The 27,613-nt window shown below is 41.9% G+C and overlaps 1 protein-coding gene across 3 annotated transcripts in view; it reads left to right on the forward strand.

The window, feature by feature from the left end:
* The window catches only part of arih2 (ariadne homolog 2 (Drosophila)), a 68,671-nt gene that overhangs the window by 1,061 nt on the left and 39,997 nt on the right, over positions 1-27,613 (forward strand). The window contains exons 2-3 of one of the 3 annotated variants that reach the window (XM_052018244.1): positions 7,491-7,601; positions 13,057-13,404. In XM_052018244.1, coding sequence (XP_051874204.1) covers positions 13,165-13,404 — 240 coding nt within the window. In that variant the 5' untranslated portion in view covers positions 7,491-7,601; positions 13,057-13,164. The remainder of the gene's footprint in view (positions 1-7,490; positions 7,602-13,056; positions 13,405-27,613) is intronic. The other 2 variants (XM_052018245.1, XM_052018242.1) reach the window with 2 other exon arrangements.

Consider the following 27,613-nt stretch of genomic DNA (forward strand, 5'->3'; position numbering starts at 1 on the left):
AGGGTGTTGAAATACAAAAGTAGGGAAGTCTTACTGCAAATGTATAAGGCACTAGTGAGACCACAATGTAGAGTACTGTGATCAGTCATGGTTCCTCTATTTCAGGAAAGGTTATTACATGAATGATCCTGGGTATGGAGGGATTGCCAGGTGAGGGAAGGTTGGACAGGTTGGCTGTGGTCATTGGGTTTTAGAAGGTCTTACTGAGGAATGTAAGATTCTTAGGAGAGGTTAGACAAGGTAAATACTAGGATGTTGCTCTTTTTGAGAGTACCCAGAACCAGAGACCATTGTGTCAGAATAAGGGGATGCCTATTTAAGACTGAGATGAGGCATCATTTTTGAGGGTTGAATGTTTGGAACTCCTTGTTACCAAGGTCTGTGGGGGACAGAGTCCTTGTGTAGCAGTTAGAGTGATGCTATTGCAGCACCAGCGATCGAGGTTCAATTCCCGTCGCTGTCTGTAAGAAGTTTGTATGTTCTCCCCGTGTCTGTGTGGGTTTCCCTCGGGTGCTCTGATTTCCTCCCACATTCCAAAGACGTACGGGTAGGTTAATTTGGGTTTAAAATGGGCGGCACGGACTCGTTGGGCTGGAAGGGCCTGTTACCACGCTGTAAATAAAATTTAAATTTTAAAAAATATTTAAAATTTAAAAGAAAAAATTTAAGGTTGAGATTTCTAAAAAGGAAAGGAATTAAGATTATTGGAAAATGGTAGGAAAATGATCTTGAGGAATATCAGATCAGCTGGCATTCTATTGAAAAGATTGAATGGCCTACTTGCATTCTTCCTTATGATCTTTTGAGAGGTGCCAGGAGTTAACAAATGGCAGTAGTATTGATGCCAGAATTATTTAATGTAATAATGGTAATGCAAATTCATCAGTGGTAGGCTTAAAAACAACCTTAAAGTCTCACCAAGTAGTAGTAACCGTGAGCATTAAGGTCTGCAGTGAGATAGATTAATGCTCACCTCTAAAGTTCCAGTGAACTGCTGAGTGTTTCTGTGATGCCACTGAGCATCAAGCATTGTAACTGCAGTAATAAACGTCGTGTCAACAGCATTAGTACTGTCAAGAAGGATTTACTGTGGCAAGACCAACATCATTAATTATTCTAACTCAGCGCATTCTCTGCAGAGTAACAGCAAAACTGCTTTGTTCTAAGAGATTTATTTTCTGTCAGTGGCCTATGTTACGCCAAAGAGTCTGATGTTTTAAGGTTTGCCAAAGCATTGCAAACATTGCTTTTCTACCAGAAGTGAGTAGAAATGCAGCAGAAGTACAAGTTAATAACCAGTTTAAATAAAACCAACTGAAAAGGGACAAGGAAGTAATGTTTTGGGATTCTTTATCAAATGCTGAAATGATGTATAACAATTTCTTTGGTATTTTGCTTTGGTAAGGGACTTTCAGTCCTGGTTTTAGGCTATTTTCCAACATTAAATTTTGATTGTAATGTGATTGGTTAGCAAGGATTATACAGTTGTACTGAAAATATGAAATCTCATGCTTTTCCACTCTGCCACTGTTCAGTATTCCTTTTCTCCAGTTCCTTTATGTAGCCTTTCATTGCTAGGGTCAAGTCAAGTCAAGTTTATTGTCATATTCATAAGTACATGTATACACAGGTGCAATGAAAAACTTACTTGCAGCAGCATCACAGGCACATAGCATCAGATAAGCAGCATTCGCAAGAAAAACGTAAATTAAACATAAATTATACACATCTTTAAACAAATAATACACAATTTTTTTTTACAGATAAGAACACAGAGCAAAACAGTCTATTTTAGTGCTAAGTGATCATAGTGCTGGTAAACTGTAGTGATTAGGGTACACTATGGTGGATGCTGAAGGAGCTGGCTCTTTCCAAATAGCTGCACCTCATGTGAGCCAAGCTGGCGCGTGTAGTCAAGCTATGCAATGTAAGAGTTCATCACAGGTCCATCTGGTCACTGCACCACAACTCTCTAGCTATCTTGTTTAATTTTTTATGGGATCTGGACATCACTGGGAAGGCCAGTACTTATTGCCCATCCTTAATTGGCCTTGAGAAGGTGGTGGTGAGCTGCTGTAATCCTTCCAGAGAATGTGCTTTCACTGTGGTGTTGGCTAGGATGAGGGAGATCATCATTCCGTGATGATCAGGGAATGGTAATGTTTCTCCAAGTCAAGTTAGAGGGGATTCTGCAGTTCTGAAGTTCCCACGTGCCTGCTGGCTTGGGCCTTCCTGGTTGCAGCTTTGGGAGATGTTAGAGCAGGTTTGGGAGTTGCTGTTAGAGTAGCAGTTTGGCTAGCAACTGCTGTTCCTTTTGTAGACAGCAGACTGTAGCCATGTAGTACTGGCAGTTAATGGAGATTTTTTTATTTAAAAATTACTTTATTTGTAAAATTTGCAAATATATACTGTATATTTGTATGTTGGCAATATCATTACAAGCCCTATTGTTCCATTTACATTATACTGGCATGGCATCAAATTTCCTTTTCGTGCATTTCTTGAGCAAACCATTGGAATATTTTGTTTGCAGGAACTCTAGCCCCTCAATATTCAGTAGCAGGAGGACCTTAACTTAATCTTTCCCTGTGTAACCTTTGCAGTAATTGTACTAAGCTTCACTGTCTCTCAGCACTTCATCCTAGACCTTATGATGTGTCAGCAGACCAGAGGTAGTTTGTGTTTGTTTCAGTATGTGTCCCTGGGAACAGCCTGTGGAGCACACATTCCTCTAATGCAGCATTTTGGGATGAACAAAAATCCACTGCATCCCTTTCCCTTTGGCAAGCATGCATTCCAGTAAATGGATGATGGTCTCATCCAGCGCAGCCACATCTCATTGTCAAAAGATTATGGGCTTGCTTCTGCTGTGATTAATTCTGTGCCCAGAGGCCAGTTGAACTGGTTATGGATGGTTCAGCAAGTAAATGTTTTTGGTGATGGATAAGGTAAACTCTCTCTGCGCTTTGCCCCATCTTTTCTCTCCTTTCCTGCCCTTTACCCATTACAGGGTGGGACTTGGTGTCCATCCTCTCGTATTCTTCCAAACAAAGTGCTTATTTGAAAGTTCTGGTGATGAAGCCTTCCACCAAATTATCTTGGCAGTGTGGTGCAACATGATCTTCCTCCTTCGTATGTAGGGCATTGAGGACTTTCAGTGCAGACCACTGCCTGATTGAGTTATGGTCAAAGGTGGTCTGCACAAGCTTTTCTCCGAGGGGCAGGTGACGTGGTGTGGGTCAGCTGAAGTGAGTGTTCTGTGATAGTGTGCTTAGGTCCACCCTTTATAGAACCTCAGCATGTCGTGTGTTTGGGTGTCCAGGATTTGTGTAGAGCTTGATGCACCCATATATGATGGGGGCCATCAGGATGAGGGCCACGATCAATACATTTTTCCCTCCTTTCTCTGGAGATTGTGTCCACAGAAGTGTAATCTTGAGGTAAACTGGGAAATGGCTTGAGTGACACAGAGTATGGGCCACAGCTGCACTATGTACAGCAACACTGACAAGACCTCACACCTGATGGTTGGGTTCTTTGCAAAAATCGAGGGAGCCCTGGTGCCACAATCCTGGATTCTGCTTGATTTTGGTGTGTGACCTGACTCCTCTAAGCCAACACCTTCAGGTAATTAACCTGATGACAAGGTAGACAAAGGATCAGTTAGACCAGTTGTCAAAGAATGTGGCCTGCTGCCATTAACTCTGGGCCAGAGGTCGGATTGAACTGGTTGCTGTGGTTCAGCAAATGAATGCTTTTTATGGTGGATGAGATGAAATTCAATCCATGATGCATCCAGATGGGATGCTTTCTATGGTGCATCGATAAAGTTCGTGAGTGTCAAGGGGATGTGCTTAAGCTGGAGAGGGTGCAGAAAAGTCTCACAAGGACATTGCCGGCAATGTAGTGCTTGAGTTATAAGGAGAGACAGGATAGGTTGGGATTGTTTTCTCTGGAGCGCAGGTGGCAGAGGAGTGACCTTATTATAAAATCATGAGGGCATTAGATAATATGGATTGTCACAGTCTTTCTCCCAGGGTAAAAGAGTGTAAAACTAGAGGACTTGGGTTTAAGATGAGAGGGGAAAGATTTAAAGAGGACTTGAGGGGGACCTTTTTCCACAGTGTGGTGGGTATGTGGAATGAGGTGACAAGAGGAAGTTGTAGAGGTGAGTTCAATTACAATGTTTAAAATACATTTGGACAAGTTCATGGATAGGAAAGGTTTTGAGGAATATGGGCCAAATACCGGCAAATGGGACTATTTCAGGAAGACGCCTTGGTTGGCATGGACGAGTTGGGTCAAAGGGTCTGTTTTCTTGCTCTGTAACTCTGACTCTGTGATTAATGGAGTTGAAGTTTTGGATTGATGCTTTTTTTTATCAGTTTCCTCCAGGTGCTTTCACCTTGAAATGTGGGCTCACATGGGTGATGGTCCTTTTGAGGGTCTCCATGTTGGAAGGAAAATTTTGTCAGGTTAATTTTGAGCTTTTCTGTAAAATGTCTTCGACACTTCCAACCAAATTGGTCTTATTCCTGCATCCCACACCAACCTTTTCATCCTATCACAGTTAGATAACGTTAACGCTTTTTTAATCATCTCCAGTGCCCATTGTCTGTGCTGGGGTTTTGGCAGATTCCCAGCCAGGGTCAGTGCAAGGAGAATTTGTAGGTGTTCTTTTCTCTGGTTGCATTGAAGCATACCTTTCTAGTCAACAGATTAGAAATAATATTTGCGGCAATTTTTGGCAAATTGTTATTTTCTGAGTAGCAGCCCTTGACTTGTTTCCTGGGATGTCATTTGTATCATGACATTAGAAAGCAAACACGGTGTGTATAGCAGCACTTAGGACTTGAGGTTCCTCACTGCCAACAATTGCTGTTGGTGCTACTGCTTTGTGTGGACCTTAAAGATACCATTGGGATTTGCCAGACATTTCAAGTAATGAAAGAAGTCTTCAGCCTCTTAATTTTGGATAGAAAAGTCTTCATTCAATCTCTACATCACCTTTTCCAGATTTAGAGATTGGAATTTTAATTTCTTGTTGCTGCACCTCCTCTACTTGCTTAAAAAAAACACAGGGTACTTTAAAAGTAATGGAAACCATTAAATATTTCAAGCATTCTCAATCCAGTTATAAGTTTGACAATGTGTAATTGGTTTTGTCTTGGGTTGCAATTAGTTGAGGTATTTATGGTGCAGTGTTGTCTGGCGGGTGGGGAACGGTGGAATGGTTATGACTCTGCCTTGCCCTACAGTCATTATTAATTTGAAAGTAGTCGGTGGGGGGAAGGGACATGAATCAGGCTGGGACTATTGTCCAAGTTGATTGAATAACTTGGGTTGTAGATAAATATTTGGGGGGGTGGGTGGGCAGGGATAGCTGCAATGCATGACATTGCATGTCTATCTTAGTTTAATTTAATTTGTTGTATAATATAGCTACATTGTTGCCCTTACCAAAATTCGTGCACTGGGATGAGATTTTTAGAAAGTAGAAGAGACAGGACAAGATGATGGTGCAGGGTAGCGAGATAAGTAATGATAAGCAGAATCTCTTGGGAGGGGTCAGAGCATACAAGCGTGTGTGTGTGGATCCAATTAGTGCCAGAGCAGGGACAAATGGTAAAAGGACAAAATTGAAAGCTCTTTATTTAAATGAATGTGGTATTCATAACAAGGCAGATGAATTAAGATGAAGTAGAAATAAATGGGTAGGATCTAATAGCCGTTATGGAAATGTAGTCGTGCAGTGACCAAGATTGGGAATTAAATATACCAGGATACTTGTAGAGGGGCCTTCCGGAAAGAATGGTCAAAATGCGATAGAATTTTATATCAAGATTGAAAGGGGTTTAATTCAATTTGAAAACAGTAAGTTAAAACTAAATAAAGAAAACTACAAAGGTACAAGGTGTGAATTGGGAAACTACTGTGTTGAATGAACAACAATCTGCTGGAGGAACTCAGTGGGTTATGCAGCATTTGTTGGGTGAGTGGGGGGCAGGGGAGAAGGAATTGTCAATGTTTTAGGTTGAAACCCTGTTGAATGAGCACATTAACACATAGCTTACCGCAAATTTATCCCTTTCAAGAATCAAAAACCCAACAGGATAAGTGGTCCGGTCGTGGCGACCGAGAAGTTAAAGGTAGTATTACGTGTAAAGGAAAAGCCTCAATGTGACTGGAAAGAGCAGTAAGCCTGAGGACTGGAGTAATTTCAAAATTTGACCAAGAGGGGCCAAGAAATGGATAAGGAAAGAGTTAAATCTTGACAAGAATCTTGTGGGAAGTATTAAAACGGGTTGTAAAAGCTTTACAGATGTGGTACTAGTGACAATAATAAACAAAGGTAGTGCAGGCTTCTTGCAAACTTAGGAGAAATTATCGTGGGAAATGAGAGCAGAAAAAATAAATATTTCTAAAGTTTTTTAAAAAAAAACTGCTGATGCTAGAAATCTGAAATAAAAACACAAAATGCTAGGAAACTCAGCAGGTCAGACAGCATCTGTGGAACAAGGAATGGTTAATATTTCAGATCCAGGACTTCATTGGAACTGATGAAGATAGAAACAAGTTAGTCGAGGTAGCACAGAAGGTGGGGAAGGGCCGTGGGTGGAGCAAAGGGAATTTCTCTGCTCGGAATCTTGTTGGAGCTGGCAGAAACTGAAGCACGATCCATTGAATGCGGAGGCTGGGGTAGAAGGCAAGTGCCAAATTTGTACTTGTGTTATTAGTAACACTACTGACAACTGGTGAAAGATATACTTGGCTTTATTCAAACTCTTAATTGCAAAGACAGTGAACAATTTCACAGCTTGTATTGTATATGACTTGTGGAATCTAGCATTTTCTGAATCCCAGACTATGGATTCTTCCTCTGACTGTTGATCTGAGAATCTTGTGGTTTCAGGGTTCAGTAAAGAATTGAATCCTGTTTGCAAGACCCATCTTACTCCTTTTCCTTCTCTTCCCCTCCAATGAATCATTGATCATCTAGTCTAGGACTAAATATTTCATCCATCTTTAACTCATTGCAGCTGGACTATTGATTGCTGCAATTTGATCTCCATCTTCCACTTCGATTGTGTAGCATCTTTTATTGGTACTGAGCCAGTCAGGTGCAGAGGAGAGTGGGGGTGATTTCTCCTGAGAGTCCACGTCGGGACCTTGTACTCCATGTATGTTTGATGACCAGGCCTCATTACTAAGGTATTTCTCTGCCTTAGTCTGACTCTAGACTAAGGGCTATGTGGGAGGGAAGGGTTAGATAGATCTTGGAGCAGGATAAAATGTCGGCACAACATCGTGGGCCGAAGGGCTTGTACTGTGCTGTAATGTTCTAGTTACTTCTCATTACAATAGTAACAACCAGCTCGTCTGTGTACTGTTGAGGCTCTAGATGCTGTTGGAGATGTTTTAGAATGAATGCATTGTTTCTTACTCGCTGTAATCAGTTGATCACTGTCTCATTGCTTCCAATTTATTAGGCCTTTGTTCTCTAGTGCTAACCACCCGATTTATGGCTGCTGCTCAGTGAAGCTGGATATCCTGTGGCAAGTGACTCATCTGACACGCCAAAGTCTTTCCACGTCCACAAGGTACAAGTCAGGAGCATGATTGAATATTCTTTTATTTGCCTCGATAACTCCAGCACCAACAATTATCAAGAGGTGTCACACTATCCACGATCAAGCACCTTATCTACCTCCCTGACCATTCATTCCCTCCACCATCGGCACACAGTGGGTGTAGTATGCAGCATCTACAAAATGCACTGCATTTACCAGTGCAGTCCACTCAGACAGCACCTCCCAAACTTATGACATCTAACGACGATAAGGGCTTCAGGCACCTGGGAACACAATCTGCAGGCTGTCTTGGAAGTTGCACATCATCCTGACTTGGAAATAAATTGTGGGCCTTAATTGCCGGATCTAAATCCTGGAGCTGTCTACCCAACAGCACTGGAAGTCTCTTCAAGAAGCAGCTCGCCACCATCTTTTCGTGGGCATTTAGGGGTGGGCAATAAATATCAGCCTTACCAGCAATGCATTGCCTTCATTTTGAATTTTTCATCATTATTTTCAAAACCCTCCACGTCATCTCTGCAACCTCTTCCGGCTTTTTGATTACACATGCATTTAATTTTTCCGCCACTGGTGGTTGTGTCTACATTTGCCAGATCCCTTGGCTCTGGAATTCCCTCAGTAAACCCCTCCACCCTTCACCCTCTACCATAAGGACAGCTTTTAAAACTTTGTCTAAGCTTCTAATCATCTGCTTTAATATCACCTTTTAACTTGGATTCTGTTTTTGTTTGGTCTCGTGAAGCTCCTTTGGTATCTGTTAAAGGTCCTATACGATACAAATTGTTCTTTGTGGTGCTGGTATAGTCTGCACTTGTTGGAAATGATTCCTGTTGTCATATGTGCTGGTCTCTTCTCGGGTCCAGGTAAACCTTTGGTTAAAGTTTCTTACCTTTCATTTAAAATAGGAATGTGCAGAAATTCATTTTTCTTGAAAACCATTTTATACGTTATGGTCACAGTTTGTAAATTAAATAAGTTTGCTTTCCCCATTTACCTCCCCTTGTGGACATGACAACCTCTTATTAGAATAGGTAGGCTGAGGCACTCTCATACACATGAAATAATTTAGGGATGTTTTCACTTGTAGAGGCCAGAATTGAGTGCATAAGTACAAGGGTATTACCCATACATCTCATAAGCAATTCTCAAGAAATTTTGCCAGGGAAGTGGTTATAATGTGAGATTTGTTATGACATGGAGTGAGGTGAATAGCAGAGATGTTCAACGGAAGATAGGTCTATGTGAATGAGAGAGAAGTTTCTGCAAGTAGGATTACGAAACAGGATAGGAAGCGACCGGCATGGAGCATAATCACCAATGTGGACCAGATGGATAGGATGACGTTTCTTTTGTATTTTGCAATCTAAAGAGCACCTTCTCCTTTCTTTTTCAAGGAACTATGCCTATTGAACTTCTGTTATTTTAGTTTTGTAAGCAGTTGCTTTGAGAATATGTCAATTTTAGGGGGCCTCTTCCTTTTCCTTCCTTCACTTTTCGACATGAAGATTAATAGCTACCCTCCACTTGAGTTCTGTGATAGGTTTGGAAATTCAGAGTATCAGGGAACATGGTACGGTTGTGCATCTTAACCCTTTCATGCAAAGTAGTTAGGCATGCCTTTCCCAGTGCTGCATTAGCCAGGGGAATAATGCTTTGTTACCTATTCTTAAAGTTATATTCGTCAACTTGAATCCCTCAAGTTCCAACCATTGAGATCGAAGGTTTGATTTCTGGACTGTACTGCTGCTGGATCTGAGCCAGCTAAAAAAGCAAATGGCCTGTTTATTGTCTGTGCTTGGGCATGGGAAAAGGCATGGCTCCCATTCCAATGATGGTTCTGGCAGGCAAGTGCTCATTTGAGGATATGGAGTGAGTGATGGAGTTGATTTGCCTCAGATGCCGTTCAAGTGGCTGCAAGTATTTTGCTGCTTTGGGTTACACGATAAGTATTGCCACTCGAGCAAGATACTATGTATGGCTCAGTCACTTCTTAGAAGCTTGCGGCTCAAGTGCCGCTGATGTATGCCTGTTTAAAACTGGTGTTCTGGTGAAGAATGCCCTACTGTCAGAGATCTCAATTTGTGGGTGAACCAGTCTGCCCTTAGGTGGCTGTGCAAGGTCCTCAGAATTTTGAGGAGGGCAGGGGAGTTCTGCTGATTTATCCCACTGTCAGCATCAATGAAAACTGATTCTTTGGTCAGTGTTTTCATTGCTATTTTGTAGAAGTTTGCTGCATGCAAATTGGCTGCTATTTTTCTTGCATTACAGGAGTACTTGCAGTAACTATACTTCAAAAGTACTTCACTGGATGGAATGTGCTTTGGGATCTTCTGAAGTCAAGAAGCATGCCACGGAAATACAAATTGTATTTTGCTAATTGCAGTTAGCATACGTAGCCACTATCATGAATTGGAGAGGAGGATGAAAATTTGGAAGAAAGAGATCAACTGAGATTTAAAATAAACTGAGGTAGATGTATTTAAGTTGTTGCTCAGGCTGGATTCTTCAGTGGATGTAGCTTAAAATGACGTAAAAGCTACATCGGTATGCAAGACAAGTTTTCCACTGTACCTCGGTACTAGTGACAATAATATACCAATACCTAGTCAGATTCTCGTACATTGCAGCCTACTATCAGGTTATCAATTCAAAATACACATGGATTATGCTAAAATCAGACATCAGTTTTGCTGATTGCTGGAGTTGCATAACTCTTTTGCAATCCACTTGTGGATTGAGAAACAAGTTAAATCTTCCAGGACTTGGTGTTAATTAAATGAATATGTGTTGAGGCATTGGGACAAGGATGTAGTTATGGAAATGACATGATGTAGAATGGCACTATGATTTAATAAAAAAGAAAGTAAATTGTTAAATTGCAGTTAGTTTGTTGATAAGTATTCTACAGATACATATTAGATAACTTACTTGCCAGCAATTTATTCTCCTGATTTAAAAATATTGAGGTAAGAAAATATACCAGTAGGTGCAAGATTATTAGGCCACGAGTGTTATAAGTTTCAATTGGCCACCACTTGCGATTCTTTCAAGACAAGTGCCACCTAGCTTTAATGATTTAGTTTTCTGGCCAGCTTTCCTTCCCTTCGTTTCACTCCACCGCTCCCCGCCCCGCCGGGTACATTGCCAAAGTGACAGTTTCTGGGCATCAGTCGAAACAACGGTTGTAGGCTGACTATCTAGCTGGGATAAGCAATCTAGCTGAGTCTAATCTTCCCCTCATAAGGCATCTACACACATACACGTCTAATTGAGGTCACTGGGTGTTTACCAGCAGGAAAATCTAGCAACTTTCAGGGATGTCTGTTTGCCAAATCAAAAAACCCTCTATCAACAGATTGATTTGGATTAGTTAGGGATTAAACTAGACCCTTTCCTAACCTGTGTTCCTCAGCTACTATCTGTTCTTATTTGCCAGTTGAGCTGCTCTACCAGTGTTACATTTAAACATGTTTAGCAGTGCCAAAATTGACATGTCTTTACACATGGCCAAGAGTTATAAATGTCAAAAATAAGTTATCAAGTGTCAGTTACATTTCAAGTCCTTGAAAACAATTGTTTTCTGTTGATGGTGTATGTTATATATGGAAGGGGGGAAGGACAGAAAAATGTCACCCTTATGCTGTATTTGTCCACCTGAGGTTGCTGAGACTAGTGGGCAAGAAAGGGTTGGGAAGATCTCTTCAATGGCACATCATATTTGACCTGTGGAAGTTGTCTCATCTTGAGCAAAAAATATTAGTAGGGTGGTGTTTGAGCAGGTGAAGGCACCTGAACAAACCATGATCCAAGAAATGACAGGAACTCCTGATCCAATTATGCTGCATTAATGCTTAAGTCTGGCCTCCTGATTTGCCTCACCTTTTTCAATATATACTTAAGTCAATTTTCCCTTGCGCACATATTTAACAATGTCGATATATCCATACAGTTGATCTTGGGTACGTGCCAGAGAAGGTCTTACATTAAAGAATAAACTTGAATTTATATGTGCAATGCTGCATCCTCAGAATTTCTCCAGTGCTTCATAATTAAGTTAAATTTTAATATGCACTCAACTTGGGATAAGCAAACATGTAGTCAACTTTGCATATGAAAGGACTGTCTGTTCCTGGTGATGCTAATTGAAGGACAAACCTGGGCCAAAATGTAGAACTCTTTGCTCTTCAGTTGGTACCATGTACAGGTAGTCCCTGGGTGACAAATGGGCTCCATTTTTACAGATATCCATAACTCGATTCTGTCCATAAGTTGGAAGATGCACAAAAGTCAAAGTCGAGTTTGTTGCCATATGTACAGGTACATGTATGCACAAGTGTAATGAAAAACTTACAGCAGCATAGGCACATAGCATCACATAAGCAGCATTCACAAGAAAATCATAAACATAAATTAAACAATTTTTACAAGAAACAATTAGAACAAAAGAAACAAAGTCCATTTTAGTGTAAAATGGTCATAGTGTTGCTAAACTAGTGATTTGGATTCAAGAACTAAATGGTTGAAGAAAAGAAGCTGTTCTTGAACCTGGTGGTGTGGGACTTCAGGCTTCTGTACCTCCTGCCCGATGGTAGTTGCAAAAAGATGGCATGATAGGCATCTTTGATGGATGTTGCTTCCTTGAGGCAGTGCCTCCTGTAGATACTACCAATGGTGGGGAGTGATGTCGCCTGCCACGTATTGGCCAGAGTCCACTACTCTCTGCAACTTCTTGTGTTCCTGCGCATTCAAATTGCTGTACCATGATGCAACCAGTCAGGATACTTGATATTATTTGATATGGTAACCATACCTTCACAGTTGGAATAAATGGTATCAAAAGCACATAAATCTGATAAGAAAGAACAATTACTAAAAGTGGAGAGGGAGAGAGGAAACTAGTTTTGCTGTTCAGAAGAATGAATGTCTGTACATTGGACTTTTGAATTTGATAATGTAGGAGCTCGTTCGTGTGTAGGGAGTGTCCATAAGTCAGGTGTTCGTAACCTGGAGCCGGTCTGTAATCCTTTATATCCACGTGAGCAGGGAGACACAGATTTTGATTGTGCAGCATTATCTCAGTATTGCGAAACAAGTTGAACAAGATTTTTTTCCTCACTATAACACTGGCCTTCAACTCATGTCTTTCTCACTCTCAGGCTTGAAGTCAAGTAAAAATCTCAATTAAGTTTAGACTTGTATTTTTCCAGAATAAATATTGTGCATGGATTTTGCCAGCTGCCAGTGTACTGAATAACTTGCTGGGCATGGGGAAGGTATTAAACTGAGTTTGCAAGTTTTATTTCATTTTTGGATGATGTGTTGGTGTAGATTATAAATGGGACTAGTGGAATTGTGCCTCAGTACAATTCATGTTTTCAGGACAGGAGGTAAAGTAGGAATAAATATTTAATTGTGGGTACCTCACCTTTTATACTATTGACAGTTTGTTTCTCTTTTTTTCCAGTTAATCAAAAAACAGATGAAGAGTGGAAGAAAGCAGGGACACTTTGTAAATACAGCGTTTTGCTTTTGGGTATCATAAAATTTGTGGTAAATTCCAGCAGTCTTGACCATGTCGGTGGATATGAATAGCCAGAGCTCTGATAGTAATGATGACTATAATGGAGACTCTGAGGAGGAGGAAGAAGATCAGGGGGACATGCGTGACTATTACGATGGGGTAGCGAGCGATGTGGAACAGCAGGGTGCGGACGCCTTTGATCCAGAAGAATATCAATTCACGTGTTTGTCGTACAAGGAGTCAGAGAATGTACTAAATGAACAAGTTGACTCAATGGCAGATACTCTAAAGGTAAGGCTTTGGAAGAGATTTAATACATACTTGTGACAAAAAAATCCAGGTTTGATTATCTTGAAATATCAGGGGTCCACTATCAGATCTCTGATTGCAAACCAATTACCAGATGGGTTTTCAGCCTTTTTAAATGTTTTTCCATTTGTTACTTTTCACAACGGCACAGTCCTTGGGTAGCAACGACTGAAATGTGTGTGCACTGAGTTGATAACAGGCAGTTTGTCAGGTAGATTCTTGCTTTCACTTGCTGTGCTGTCAACACACTTCGCAGTGACAATTTGTTGGCAGATCTTTATCCACTTGTGCTTTCACCTTATTTCTTAAGTGGACATTTTACAATGATTTGAAATCATACATGACAAGATGAGGCCATTTGTGCAAGGGCTTTGAAAGAGCTACCCAGTAAGTTCCAGTAGCCTAATCTTTCCCCAAAGCCTGGTGATTTTTCTTTCTTGCGTTATAAATCCACTTCTTTCCCGTTGGTTCCTGGACTAACGTGACCTGTTGAGTTGGCAGATCACGAATTTGATAGCATGATGCTGCAAAATTTGTGAAGTTGGACAATCCAGGTATTCAGACTGGTGTGTCTGGGCTTGTTGTCAGCAGGTAGAGTATCAAGGATATTGGTAAATTGTGATCGGTAGGGTATGACTCATAACTTCAGTACCACTGGTCAAAAACCTCTTCCAATGGGAATTTTGTGAACTGCTGTTTATACCCTTATGGTATTTATGTTAGCTTTATTCTTGCTTTTAGTTAAAATATTTTAAATAGACATATCTTGAATGCTTTTAGAAACATTCTGGAAGTGTTAATAATTTAGTATGTAGGAGCAGGCAAATGTAATTACTAATTTATTTGAATGCCCCCTGTAGTTGTGTTGGGGGAGGGGGCCGAGAAATAGAAATGGGGAAAAGTCAAGTTCTATGATTTTGGTACAGTAACCTAATGTAGTGGAGGCAGATACTATTATGATGTTTAAAAGGCAATTGGAGAGGGATATGGGTCTAATGTGGGTAAATGGGATTAGAGTAGATGGGCATCATGGTTGGCATGGCTGAGGTATGATGTCACAGTTGTTTTCTAATGCACAGTACAAATTGAAACTCTAGTCTGGCGTTCTGTGGTCTGGTATGTTTTGAATCTGTGGTACAGATCTGTATCAATTAACTAATTCTGGAACTTAAAACAGAACAGCACAAGAACAGGCCCTTTGGCCCACGATGTCTGTGACGAGCATGATACCAAATTAAACTAATCCCTTCTGCCTGCACATGATCCATATCCCTCAATTTCCTGCATATTCATGAACCTGTCTAAAAGCCTCGTTTCTGCTTTCTCTGCCACCCCTGGCATTGCGTTCCAGCCACCTACCACTCTCTGTGTAAACAAAAAAAACTTGCCCTGCACATCACTTTTAAACTTATCCCCCTCTCTCCTTAAAGCTATGCCCTCTAGTATTTGACATTTCTACCCTGGAGGAGAAAGAATTCTGTCTACCCTATCTATGCCACTCATAATTTTATAAAATCAGGTCTCCCCTCAGCCTCAGATACTCCAGAGAAAACAATCCAAGTTTGTCCATCTTCTCCTTAAAGCTAATATCATCTAATCCAGTCAACAATCTGGTAAATCTCTTCTGCACCCTCTCCAAATCCTCCACGTCCTTCTGTAATGGGGCAACCAGAACTGCACGCAATACTCCAAGTGCGGCCTAACCAAAGTTTTATATAACTGCAACATGACTTCCTGACTCATACTCTATACCCATATTGATGAAGGCAAGCATGCCATACTTCTTTACCACTCCATCTACTTGCATTGGCACTTTCAGGGAGGTATAGACTTGGACCCCAAGATCTCCCTTGTGCATCAATGCTGTTAAAGGTCCTGCCATGAACTGTATGCTTTTCCCTTACATTTAACCTCCCAAAGTGCAACACTTCACACTTGCTGGATTAAACTCTGCGTAACTAAGATCGGTACTAATTTGTAGCTAATTAACCTATCATTGCAACGGACATTCTCTCTTCTCCCTTCTTCCATTGGGCAGAAGATACAAAAGCCTGCAAGCAAGGACCACCAGGCCCAAGGACAGCTTCTATCCTGCTGTTACAAGACTATTGAACAGTCCCCTAGTACGATAAGATGGACTGTTGACCTCAGAATGTACTCCGTTATGGCCTTGCACCTTATTGTCTACTTGCACTGTATTTTCTCTCTAACTGTAACACTTTATTCTGCATTCTGTTATTGTTTTACCTTCTAGTGCCTCGGTGCACAGTTGTAATGATCTGCATGCAAAACAAAGCTTTTCGCTGTACCTCAGTGTGCCACTTTGACAATAATAAACCAGTTTACCAACTTTTGAGATCTCAGCAGAGTGTGTTTCCAATTTGGGGCAACTTCAGGTTATGGACAGCAACTTCAGTAACTTAGCAGTGTCTGCACTTAAAGAATGGTTCTGTTCGGAGGAAGATAATCAGGGGTAATTTCTGTGGTCTTGATTTTCTGTGACCCAGCACGAGTCAGGTCCCAAGGGTGCTGGGTTAGAGAGTTTCAACCTATACTATTCCCTGTTGCTTCCCAATTTCTGTGTTTCAAGTCATACAGTGCAGAAACAGGCCCTTTGGCCCTACTGGTCCATGGTGGCCAAGATTCCCATCTAAACAAGTTCCATTTGCCTGCGTTTGGCCCATATTCTTCTTCAGGGTTTTTATTTGTTCTTTTGTGGGATGTGAACATCACTTGCAGTGCTGGCATGATTGTTCATCCTGAATTATACCTGAACTGAGGATGCTGTTAAGAGTCAACCATGTTGGGTCTGGAGTAACATACAGCACAGACCATGTCGGAATGGCAGAATTCCTTCCCCAAGGGATGTTCCTGAACCCACTGGGCTTTTAATGCAATTGTTAGTTTCATTGTTACTGTCAATGATTATCTTTGATATCAGTTCCACTTTTCCAAACTGAGGGCATGAATTCAATTTGGATTGCTGATTTATCACTATTCTGTTAAGATAGATGGATGTTTATTACTTTGAGGTGAGATCATTGGCCAGTGGCTGGTCTTTGATGATTGAATAGGTCAAATCAAGACCTGTTTTCCAGCAGTGTCTGGGGATTGCATTTTGTGTTTTCTTTTAATTTTGCCAAATAGCAAATGTTAATTTTGTATTTTACTGTTCAGATGCTAGCTGACGTTATTCCCAGCATTTTCTATAAATTCAACCAAATGTGGTTTCAACCAATTCAACCTCCAGTGCTTTAAATAGCTTTCTCCTGCTCTGCAGCTGTTAAGATTAGTTGTGTTTCCCATTAAGTATTCATTGGCCTTTACTCAGACAGAGAACATAAGCAGCATCGGTAGGCACTTCAGCACCTTGCACCTGCTCCACCATTCAATATGATCTGAGCTGATCTTTTACCTTGGTGCCCATTCCTGTCTAACATATTCCTGCTTCCCTTGTATCCAAAAATCTAGTGATCCCTGTCTTCAGTATACTTAGAACCTTGACTTCCACAGTCACCTTGTGCAGAAAATTCCAAGGATTCACTTACCTCTGAGTGAAGATATTTTGCCTCACCTCAGTCCTGGATGGTGGAGCGCATATTTTGAGACAATGACCCCTCATTCTGGACACCCAAGCCAAGGAAAACATTATTTCTGCATCTACTTTGTCAAGCCCTGTAAGAACTTTGTCAGTGTTGATATGTGATCCCCCATCCTTCAAAACTCTGGAAAGTTTTGACCTAGACTGCATAGTCTCTCCCCAGAGGACAATTCCTCCCCCACCCCACCAACCATCCTAAGAATCAATCTGATGAACCTTTGTGGTACTCTTGTCTGTTGTAAATGTATTCTTTTGGTAGGGAGATTGCACAATCCCAGTAAAATGCCTTTACTCTTGTGCTCAAATCCTCTTGCAATTACGATCTGATTTACCATTTGCTTTCCAAATTGTTTGCTGTACTGGCATGTTAACTTTCTGTGATACATATGTAAGAACATGAAGTCCCTCCTGGGTACCACCACTTTTCAATCTGCCACTGTTTATAAAATACATGTCCTTTCTGTTTTATCAAGAAGAGGGGTAACCTCACATTTTTGAGACATGAGATTCTGCAGATGCTGGAATCTCGAGCAATGCACACAACGTGCTGGAGGAACTCAGCAGGTCAGGCAGCACCTATGGAGGGAAATAAACAGTCGACATTTCGGGTCATCAGAAGGGCCTCGACCTGAAAAGTCGACTGTTTATTTCCCTCCATAGATGCTGCCTGACCAGAGTTCCTCCAGCGTCTTGTGTGTGTAACCTCACTTTTTTCTGCATTATATTCATTTGTCATGTCTTCACCCATTCACATGACCTGCCTTTATTTCCATGAAACCTCCCTGCACTCCACTCGTCTCACATTACCACCCAGCTTTGTATCATCAGCAAACTTCGACTTATTATGCTTTGTCCTGTTCAGATCTTTTGAGGTAAATCGTAAACAGCTGGGACCCCAGCACTGATCCCGGCAGTGCTCCATTAGTCACAGTACAGCTGAAAGTGACCTGTGCTCATTGACAAATCGTCATTCCATTTTGGTGTATTACGCCCAATCCCACGTGCTTAATTTTTTTTCATAACCTTTTGGGTGGTACTTTATTGAAGATCATTTGAAACTAACAGATTTGTTAAACATTGTTTTTCTTTCATAAATCCAAGAGGGAGCAGCAGGAGTTTTGTCAACACAAATTAGCATTACATCACTTTCTCAAACATAGTTTGTTTTCATCTTGATGGAATTCTTTTTAAGTATAAGGGTGGAGGATAGGTTTTCATGGTAAACAGCACTTTTTCCAGACTGTTTCAACTGAATGAGAATTGGAGTTGCTGGGATATTTCATCACACCCTTGACTTGCACCTTTTAATAGCTTTGGTGAACTGGACAATGAGTCACTTACCACAGGATACCCAACCCTTGATCTTCTTCTGTAACGGCAGTGTTTGTGACTGGTCCAATCAGGTTTCTGATTAATGATGTTGGGAGAATGTTTCGCTTGTTGGAGCCTGGCATGTGTCATGCAAATAATGCTGGCCACATCAGTCAAACTTAAACGGAGTTCGGAGTCGACCACATTGGTGGGTCTGGAGTGACAAGTAGGCTGCACCATGTATTTTCCTTCCCACTCCCACTGTGAGCCATCTGTCTGCGGCCTCGTATTCTGTTACAGTGAGGCCCAATGCAAGCTTGAGGAACAACAACCTGTCTGCAGTCTTGGCACACTGCAGCCTTCCAGAATTGATATTGAATTCTTCAGCTTTAGGTAAACCTTAAGCAAGTCTTTCAGGACTGGCCATTTCTGCCAGTCATCCCTGTGATTTTGTCTCTCCACTTGTATAGTCTGGCCGGCTGGGAATGTCCCACAACCCTGCAGTTGAGCAACAGACACCAGAGGCATAATCTCATTCTGACTCCCACATTAACTCATTTGGTCTCATCCAATCAGAGATATTCCCTTTGTTCTACCCATTCTCTCCCCCTCCCCACCTTTCAGGCTTGTTTTCTCTCTGTCCTGACGAGCAGTCTTAGACCTGAAACGTTAAATCTGTTTCTGATTCCACATTTGCTGCCTGACTTGCAGAACAATTCTGATATTTTTGGATTTCCAGCATCTCCAGTTTGATTTGATTTGATTTTTCAGTTGATCATGTGAGGATTGGAAATTGCTTTTTTTTTTGGAGACATTTGTGAACCAGATAGGCTTTTATGACAATCTGGTAGTTTTGTGGTTATCATTGCTGAGTTTAGCTTTTTGAAATTCCAGATTTATTTAGTTATTCGCATTTAAATTCCTCCATCTGCCATGGTGGAGTTCAAACTTGTGTTTCTGGATCAGTGGTCCAGAAACTGATTGTCCAGTAACTTAACTACTGTGTTGGCATGCCCTTAGGCATTTATGGGCTGAGAGCTGATGAATTATGACTAACACTACATTCATCAGCAAGCATTCCCACTTCTGACCTTTTGGGTAGAAGGAATATCGGTGTTCTGGGGCTGAGGTGATAAACTTTCAAGAACTGCTACTCCCTTTGTGCTAGGTCTGATTCCAGCCATAGGAGCACTTTGCACTTGATTCCCATTGACTACAGCTTTCCTTGTTAACACATCAAGTCACATGCTGCCATTCACCTCTGCAGAGGAGATCTTCTCTCCCTGATTTGATCATGGTGAAATTCAAACTGAGCATGTGCCAGCTGTTTCAAAGTACAAGCACCAGTGAGAGTTTTGAGAACTTGGAAATACTGTCAATATTGAGAACAGAAATGCATGTCAAGGGAATATAAATAGACTGGTAAAACATAAGTACATGAAGAAATGTAATAGTGGGAAGTGTTAATTATTGCATTCTTGTGGGAAGAGTATAGAGAGGCAATAATAGAATTGTACAACTTTGAAAATAGTGGGAAGAAATCAACCTGAGGGTGTGCATACACAAAGCATTCAAGTGATTGGATGTAGAGATATGTGGCTTAATGTAAAGTAAGGAAATTATAGTTCCTCAGCTAAAATATTGTATTCATTTCTGTCATGATGCTTGGAAGGATCAAATCTGCTGCAAGTTCAAGTGATTGTACCCCTCGTCTTCAACCGTTTGTCATATTCAGCAGCAAAGTCTCCACTTGTCATTGACTTAAGAAAGGAAGTTGTAATCTCTCTGGACACTTAGCAGGCCAGGGCTGTGTTCATTGGGTGAGGCAGGTGGTTGATTTGGAGAAAGATATTTTAACTGATTTTGTATTTGAGTTTGGGGTTCCTTGAACATGTGACTCAATATTCTACATTCACTTCAGACCTTGGTATAATCCTGAGATTTCTGTTCCCCTAATCCTCCCACCAAGGTGATTGCAATGGAGGTTGAGAGCAGTGTGTTGTCAGTGGTTAGCATTGCGCTTTTCTACAGGACTGGCAAATTGTCAGGGGTGCTGTTATGTGACACCTTTATGCATATTCTAAGGGCTGGATTATGAGGTGCTTCAGCAAAAGACCTACTTTATTACTCCGTACAAAATTTGATGCACTTTGAGGCAACATTTCAAATGCCAGAGCAAAATAGCTGATGACTAGTTAGAAATCAATTTGTTGTTGACATTGTATAACATTTTGTGGCAAGAAAATCCATTCTTAAAGTAAAAGGCCATTTGTTTCTGTTTTGCTAATTGCAATAACATTGTCATTTGACAGTCTAACACAAAGGTAATAGAGAGAGAGGTAGACATATGAATGAAGTGGATTTATTGGACATTGCAGCTCAATGTAAATACCCAGACAGATATCAAATGTGAATTTGTAATTGTCCTTCACTGCCTTGATAGCTTAGTGCAGAACTATGTAAACTAGAAGGCCAAGGAGATAACTGGGTGTGATGTAGAACCATAGAACACTACAGCACAGAAAAACAGGCCATTTGGCCCTGCTAGTCTGTGCCGAAACATTCTGCTAGTCCCATTTACCTGCACCCAGTCCATAACCCTCCAGACCTCTCTCGTCCATTATCTATCCAATTTATTCTTAACTCAACAGTGAGCCCACATTTACTACATCAGATGGCAGCCTGTTCCATACTCCCACCACTGAGTGAAGTTCCCCCTAATGTTCCCCCTTTCACCCTAAAGCCATGTCCTCTCGCACTTATCTCTCCTAATCTAGGTGGAAAGAGCCTATTCGCATTAACTGTCTATACCCCTCAATTTTGTAAGCCTCTATCAAATCTCCCCTCATTCTTCTGCACGCCAAAGAATAAAGTCCTAACCCGTTCAATCTTTCCCTGTAACTCAACTCCTGAAGACCCAGCAACATTCTAGTAAATCTCCTCTGCACTCTCAATCTTACTGATATCCTTCCTATAGTTAGGTGACCAGAATGGCACACAACACTCCAAATTTGGCCTCAATGTCTTGTACAACCTCACCATAACATCAACTCCTGTACTCAATACTTTGATTTATGAATGCCAGGATGCCAAAAGCCTTTTACAACCCTACCTGCGATGCCACTTTCAGGGAATTATGTATCTGAACTCCCAGATCCCTTTGTTCCTCTGCACTCCTCAGTGCCCTACCATTTACTGTGTATGTCCTACCTTGATTTGTCCTTCCAAAATGCAACACCTCACTTGTCTGCATTAAATTCCATCTGCCATGTTCTGGTCCATTCTTCCATTTGGTTCTGATCCCTCTGCAAGCTTTGAAGCCTTCCTTGCTGTCCACAACACCTCCAATCTTAGTGTCATCAGTAAACGTGCTGATCCAATTTACTACATCATTGATATAGACAATGGCCCCAGCACAGATCCCCGAGGCACACCACTAGTCACAGGCCTCCAGTCTGAGAAACAATCATCCACTACCACTGTCTTTTCCCATGCAGCCAATTTTGAATCCAGTTTACAACCTCTCCATGGATAGTGTCTGAACCTTCTGAACTAACCTCCCATATGGGACCTTGTCAAAGGCCTTACTAAAGTCTATGTAGACAACATCCAGCCTTTCCTTCATCTACTTTCTTGGTAACCTCCTCGAAAAACTCTACAAGATTCGTTAAACACTATCTACCAAGCACAAAGCTATGCTGACTATCCTTAATCAGCCCTTGGTTGTCCAGATACTTGTATATCCGATCTCTCAGAACACCTTCCAATAATTTACCTACTACTGATGTCAGGCTCACTGGCCTGTAATCACCTGGTTTACTTTTAGAGCCTTTTTTAAACAAAACATGAGCTACCCTCCAGTCCTCTGGCACCACACCCGTGGCTAAGGACATTTTAAATATATCTGCTAGTGCCCCTGCAATTTCTACACTAGCCTCCCTCAATGTCCTGAGGAAATATCTCACCTGGCCCAGGGGATTTATCTACCTTTATTTGCTGTAAGGCAGCAAGCACCTCCTCCTCTTTAATCTCTATATGTTCCATGACTATTGCTCGTTTCCCTTCCTTCCATATCCACTATGCCCGTTTCCTGCATAAATACTGATGCAAAAAAATTGTTTAAGATGTCCCCCACCTCCTGAGGCTCCACACATCGACAACCACTCTGATCTTCTAGGGGACCAATTTTGTCCCTTACTATCCTTTTATTCTTCATATACTTGTAGAAACCCTTTGGATTTACCTTCACATTATCTGCCAAAGCAACCTCATGTCTTCTTTTTGCCTTCCTGATTTCCATTTGTATTTTCTTACTTTTTTCTATACTCTTCAAGTACCTCATTTGTTCCTAGTTGCCTGTACCTGCTATACACCTCTAAGCAGATTGCCAATATCCCTTGAAAACCAACATTCCCTATGCTTTTTAACTTTGCCTTTAATCCTGGCAGGAACATGCAAACTATTCTCAAAATTTCACCTTTGAAGGCCTTCCACTTACTGAGCACATCCTTGCCAGAAAACAACTCATCCCAATCCACTCTTCCTAGATCCTTTCCCATTTCCACATAATTGGCCTTTCTCCAATTTAGAACCTCAACTCGAGGACCAGACCTGTCCTTATCCATAAGTAACCTGAAACTAATGACATTGTGGTCACTGGACCCAAAATGCTCCCCTACACATACTTCTGTCACCTGACCTGTCTGGTTCCCTAATAGGAGATCAAGTATTGCATTCTCTCTTGTTGGTACCTCTATATATTGATTCAGAAAACTCTCCTGAACACATTTGACAAATTCCAAGCCATCCAGCCCTTTCACAGTGTGGGAGTCCCAGTCAATATGTGGAAAGTTAAAATCCCCTACTGTCACAACTTTGTTTCTTACATCTGTCTGCTATCTCACTACAGATTTGTTCCTCCAATTCTGACATTGGACAGTCTACAATACAACCCTATTAGTGTGGCCACACCTTTCCTGTTCTTCAGCTCCACCCATATGGCCTCTGTAGACGAGCCCTCCAGGCTGTCCTGTCTCCGCACAACTGTGATACTTTCCTTGACTAGTAACACCACTCCTCCCCCTTTCATCCCTCCCCCTCTATCATGTCTGAAAGAATGGAACTCCAGGACATTAAGCTGCCAGTCCTGCCCTTCCTGCATCTAAGTCTCACTAATAGCAATAATGTCATAATCCCACACCCTAAGCTCATCTGCCTTACCTACAATACTCTTTGCATTGAAATAGATGCACCTGAGAACATTTCTAGCACATACAAACCTTTGATTTCTGTCTATACCTGCAGTCCTCACATGACCTATTTCCTCCTCCACCTCACTATCTGTTCTAACACTAGTTCCCCTCCCCCTGCAAATCTAGTTTAAACCCCCTGGAGCAGCACTAGCAAACCTACCTGCAAGAACGTTTGTCCCCCTCCAGTTCAGGTGCAAACTGTCCCATCGGAACAGGTCCCACCTTCCCTGGAAGGAAGCCCAATTGTCTAGAAACATGAAGCCCTCCCTCCTGCACCATTTCCTTAGCCACATGTTTAGCTGCATAATCCTCCTATTTCTAGCCTCACTAGCTCATGGCAATGGGTAGCAATCCTGAGATTGCAACCTTGGAGGTCCTTTCCTTCAACTTTGCACCCAATTCTCTAAACTCTTTGCAGGACCTCCTCCCTTTTCCTATCCACATCATTGGTCCCTACGTGGACCACAACATCTGGCTGCTCAACCTCCCTCCTGAGAATATCAAGAACTCAATCCGAGACATTGTGGATCCTGGCACCAGGGAGGCAACAGACCATCCAGGATTCTCAATCTCTCCCACAGAACATCCTGTCTGTCCACCTAACTATCAAATACCCTATCACCACTGCTCTCTGCTTTTGCCTCCTTCCTTTCAGAGCTGAGGGTCCTGTCTCAGTGCCAGAGATGGGACCACTGCCACTTGTCCCTGGTAGGTCATCCCCACCAGCAGTATCCAAAACAGTGTGCTTATTGTTGATGGGAACAGCCACAGGGGTGCTCTGACCTCTGTCTATACCCCTTCCCTTTCCTGACAGTCACCCAGTTACCTCTTTCCTGACTTTTAGGGGTGACTATCTCCCTGAAACTCCTGTCTATTTCTACCCCTGCCTCTTTCTACCCCTGCCTCACAAATGATCCACAGTTCATCCAGCTCCAGTTCCCTAACTCAGTTAGTCAAGAGCTACAGCTGGATGCACCTTTTACAGGTGTGGTAATCAGGGACAAGTGTGTTGTCCCTGACTTCCCACATACTGCATACAGAGCACACGACTGCCCTAACTGCTGCCATCACTACCTATTCCTAAATTATTCAAATTAAAGGAACTTACTGGCCTTACCTCTCTGGGGGCAAGCTCGTCCTCACCCGCTGCTCACCGAAGCCTCTTGAGCTGAAGCCTCAGATCTCTATTCCTAACCCTGAGCCACTCACACACTGGTTGCTCCTCTTCAGATACCCCTCCTTATATTTGTCCCTGCCAATTACCTCGAGTACTGCTCCCTCTAATCAACCACTCAACACTGTTTAACCCTTCAGTTGCCCTCCACATTAAGCTTTTAAAAGACCCTCACCGTACCTGAAGGGGACCCGCAGGTCCAACAGCTCCCGGGCTCCTTCTGTAAAAGAAAAGCCCGCAAAACACACAAGCTTTTAAAAGACCCTCACCGTACCTGAAGGGGACCCGCTGCTCCAACGTCTCCTGGGCTCCTTCTGTAAAAGAGGGACATCTGACATGGTGGCTGGAAATTTCCTTGGATTGGTTTTCTTTTTGTTGGTATTATGTTTGGACCTCGTTTCCAAAGTTGGTGCTGGAACCAAGTGCTCTCATAACATTTAAGAAGCATCTCAGAATTAGGTTTATTATCACTGACTTGTATGATGTGAAATTTGTTGTTTTGAGGCAGCAGTGCAGTACAAAGATGTAAAAATTACTCTAAATTATGAAATAGTGCAAAAGAAAGGAATAATGAGGTAGTGTTCATGGACAGTTCAGGAATCTGATGGCAGAGGGGAAGAAGCTGTTGAGTGTGGGTCTTCAGGCTCCTGTACCTTCATCCTGCTGGTAATAACGAGAAGTGGGCGTGTCCTGGATGGATGAGCACTTGAAGCACCAAGGCATCGTAGGCTATGGATCAAATGCTGATAAATGGGATTAACTTGATGGGTGTAGTAAACCAAAGGGCTGCTTCTGTGCTGTATAACCTGTGCAATGTTGACAGTGCAGTGGAAGATGCTGTTATGCGCCAAATGGCCAGCTTCTGTTCTCATTAGTCAATCTGAAGCACTGGTCACATATCTGACCAAGTAATACCAGAGGGTGCTGACTAGGACTGCTTTCGACTGGTATAAGATTTCTTTATTAGTCACATGTACATCGAAACACACAGTGAAATACATCTTTTTGCGTAGAGTGTTCTGGCAGCAGCCTGCAAGTGTCGCCACACTTCTGGTGCCAACAAAGCATGCCCACAACTTCCTAACCTGTACATCTTTGGAATGTGGGAGGAAACTGGAGCACCCGGAGGAAACCCACGCAGACACAGGGAGAATGTACAAACTCCTTAAAGACAGTCGCTGGAATTGAACCCGGGTCGCTGGCGCTGTAATAGTGTTACACTACCCGCTACACTACCGTGTCTGTCCGTGTGACAATGGCAGGGATGAAGGCTCAACATCTGAAGAGCTGAGGCAGATATGGAGATGGGTGGCATTATAGAGCTGGAAGTAGGTTGCCTTGGTAATGGAGGGAATATCAGATCAGCTCCTGGTCAAATATGGCTCCAGGGTAACAAACCATCTGGTTTAAATTCGGGCAGAGGTCAGAGAGGGGATAGATTTGATGGTTGAGGAACAAAGTTTATGGTGTCGTCCAAAAATAATGGCTTTGGTCTTGGGAGTGTTCAGCTGGGGGAAAGCTTCTGATGATCCAGTACTGGCATGTAACAATTAGAAGCATTCTGTGGGGCAGGAGAGAGTTAGTGTTGTGAAAGCCTGTGTGCTGTCATATTTCATGTTAATGTTCACATATTGCTGAAGGGAAGCATATCATTGATCTTTCGAAACAAAAAGGGGTTGAGGTTAGATCACTGGGGGACGACACGTCGGCACTGGAGCAAAAGTATCTTAGTGCAGAAATTAAAATAGCTAAAGGAACGACATTGGTGAACTGTACTTGTTTAGCATTTGTTTCTGTATTACATTAATCATGCAAACATTCTGTTTATTGTCAAGCTGTCACATAAATCTCTGAAGGTGGAGGAGGGGTTCAATTTTAAAGTTATTTCTAAACCACTGCCTCGTTTGATAAATGTGTTATGTGGGGTCACTGTGGGAATACTGAGCAGAAATTCTTGTGTCACTGAGTTAGCTCAGAAGAAGGAGCAATGATTATCTGCAGTGTGTTCGGCAGGAAAATCAGCCACTTGCTATTCAGTGCAATGCTGTTGTAGATTGACCTGGGCACAGAATTAAACTTGGCTGTGAAGCTATCTGGCTGCTTAGTTAAATGAACCTAAATGATCCCATGATACTACTTGAACTGGCTAACGTTTAACCTGCAAAATACACCACAAGTTTCCTGAGCACTTCTTGTTTCCCATGGGACCTAACTATGTATAACAGTGAATGCAATTGGAATGGCAGCCCAGGGAGTTGAGATGACTGGCATAAGTGCGTTTTAGAAGAATCGGGATTAACATTGGAAGGTGAAAGGATTAGAAGGATATGTTGATACTGTAGGATGAAGAAAGGTGGATGGAACCTTTTGTGAAGTAAAGATACTGTTCCCACTTGTTAGCTTGAATTGCTGGCTTCTGTACTGTAAACAATTTAATACAGTGTAAGAGGTTTGAAAAGTAGTACTTTGTAAATTGTTTTCCTCGTGCTCCTTCATTTTTGCTTTCTCATTCTCATGTTTTATTATTACTTAAAATACATGTGCAGCTTGACCTGATAAATATGCAAAAACAAATACTGTGACTGCTGTAAATCTGAAATAAGGGATAAAATACTGGAAGCATAGTGGGGCAGTATCAGTGGAGTGATAAACAGTTACATTTTCAGGTCGATGACCTTTCGTCAGAATGGGAGAGAAACAGAGAACTCCAGTGACAGGTAACTGGAATTGAATGGAGGTATTGTGCAAAGTAGTTATCCAATCAGTGTTCAGTGTCCAGGTGGGGATCTTGGTTTAATCAAGAGTGGAGTTGATTTCCAAACAATAAAAGATGCTGGAAAATATCACTAGGTC

Source organism: Pristis pectinata, chromosome 6 (assembly GCF_009764475.1).
Source record: "Pristis pectinata isolate sPriPec2 chromosome 6, sPriPec2.1.pri, whole genome shotgun sequence".
In the NCBI taxonomy this organism is placed as follows: Eukaryota; Metazoa; Chordata; class Chondrichthyes; order Rhinopristiformes; family Pristidae; genus Pristis; species Pristis pectinata.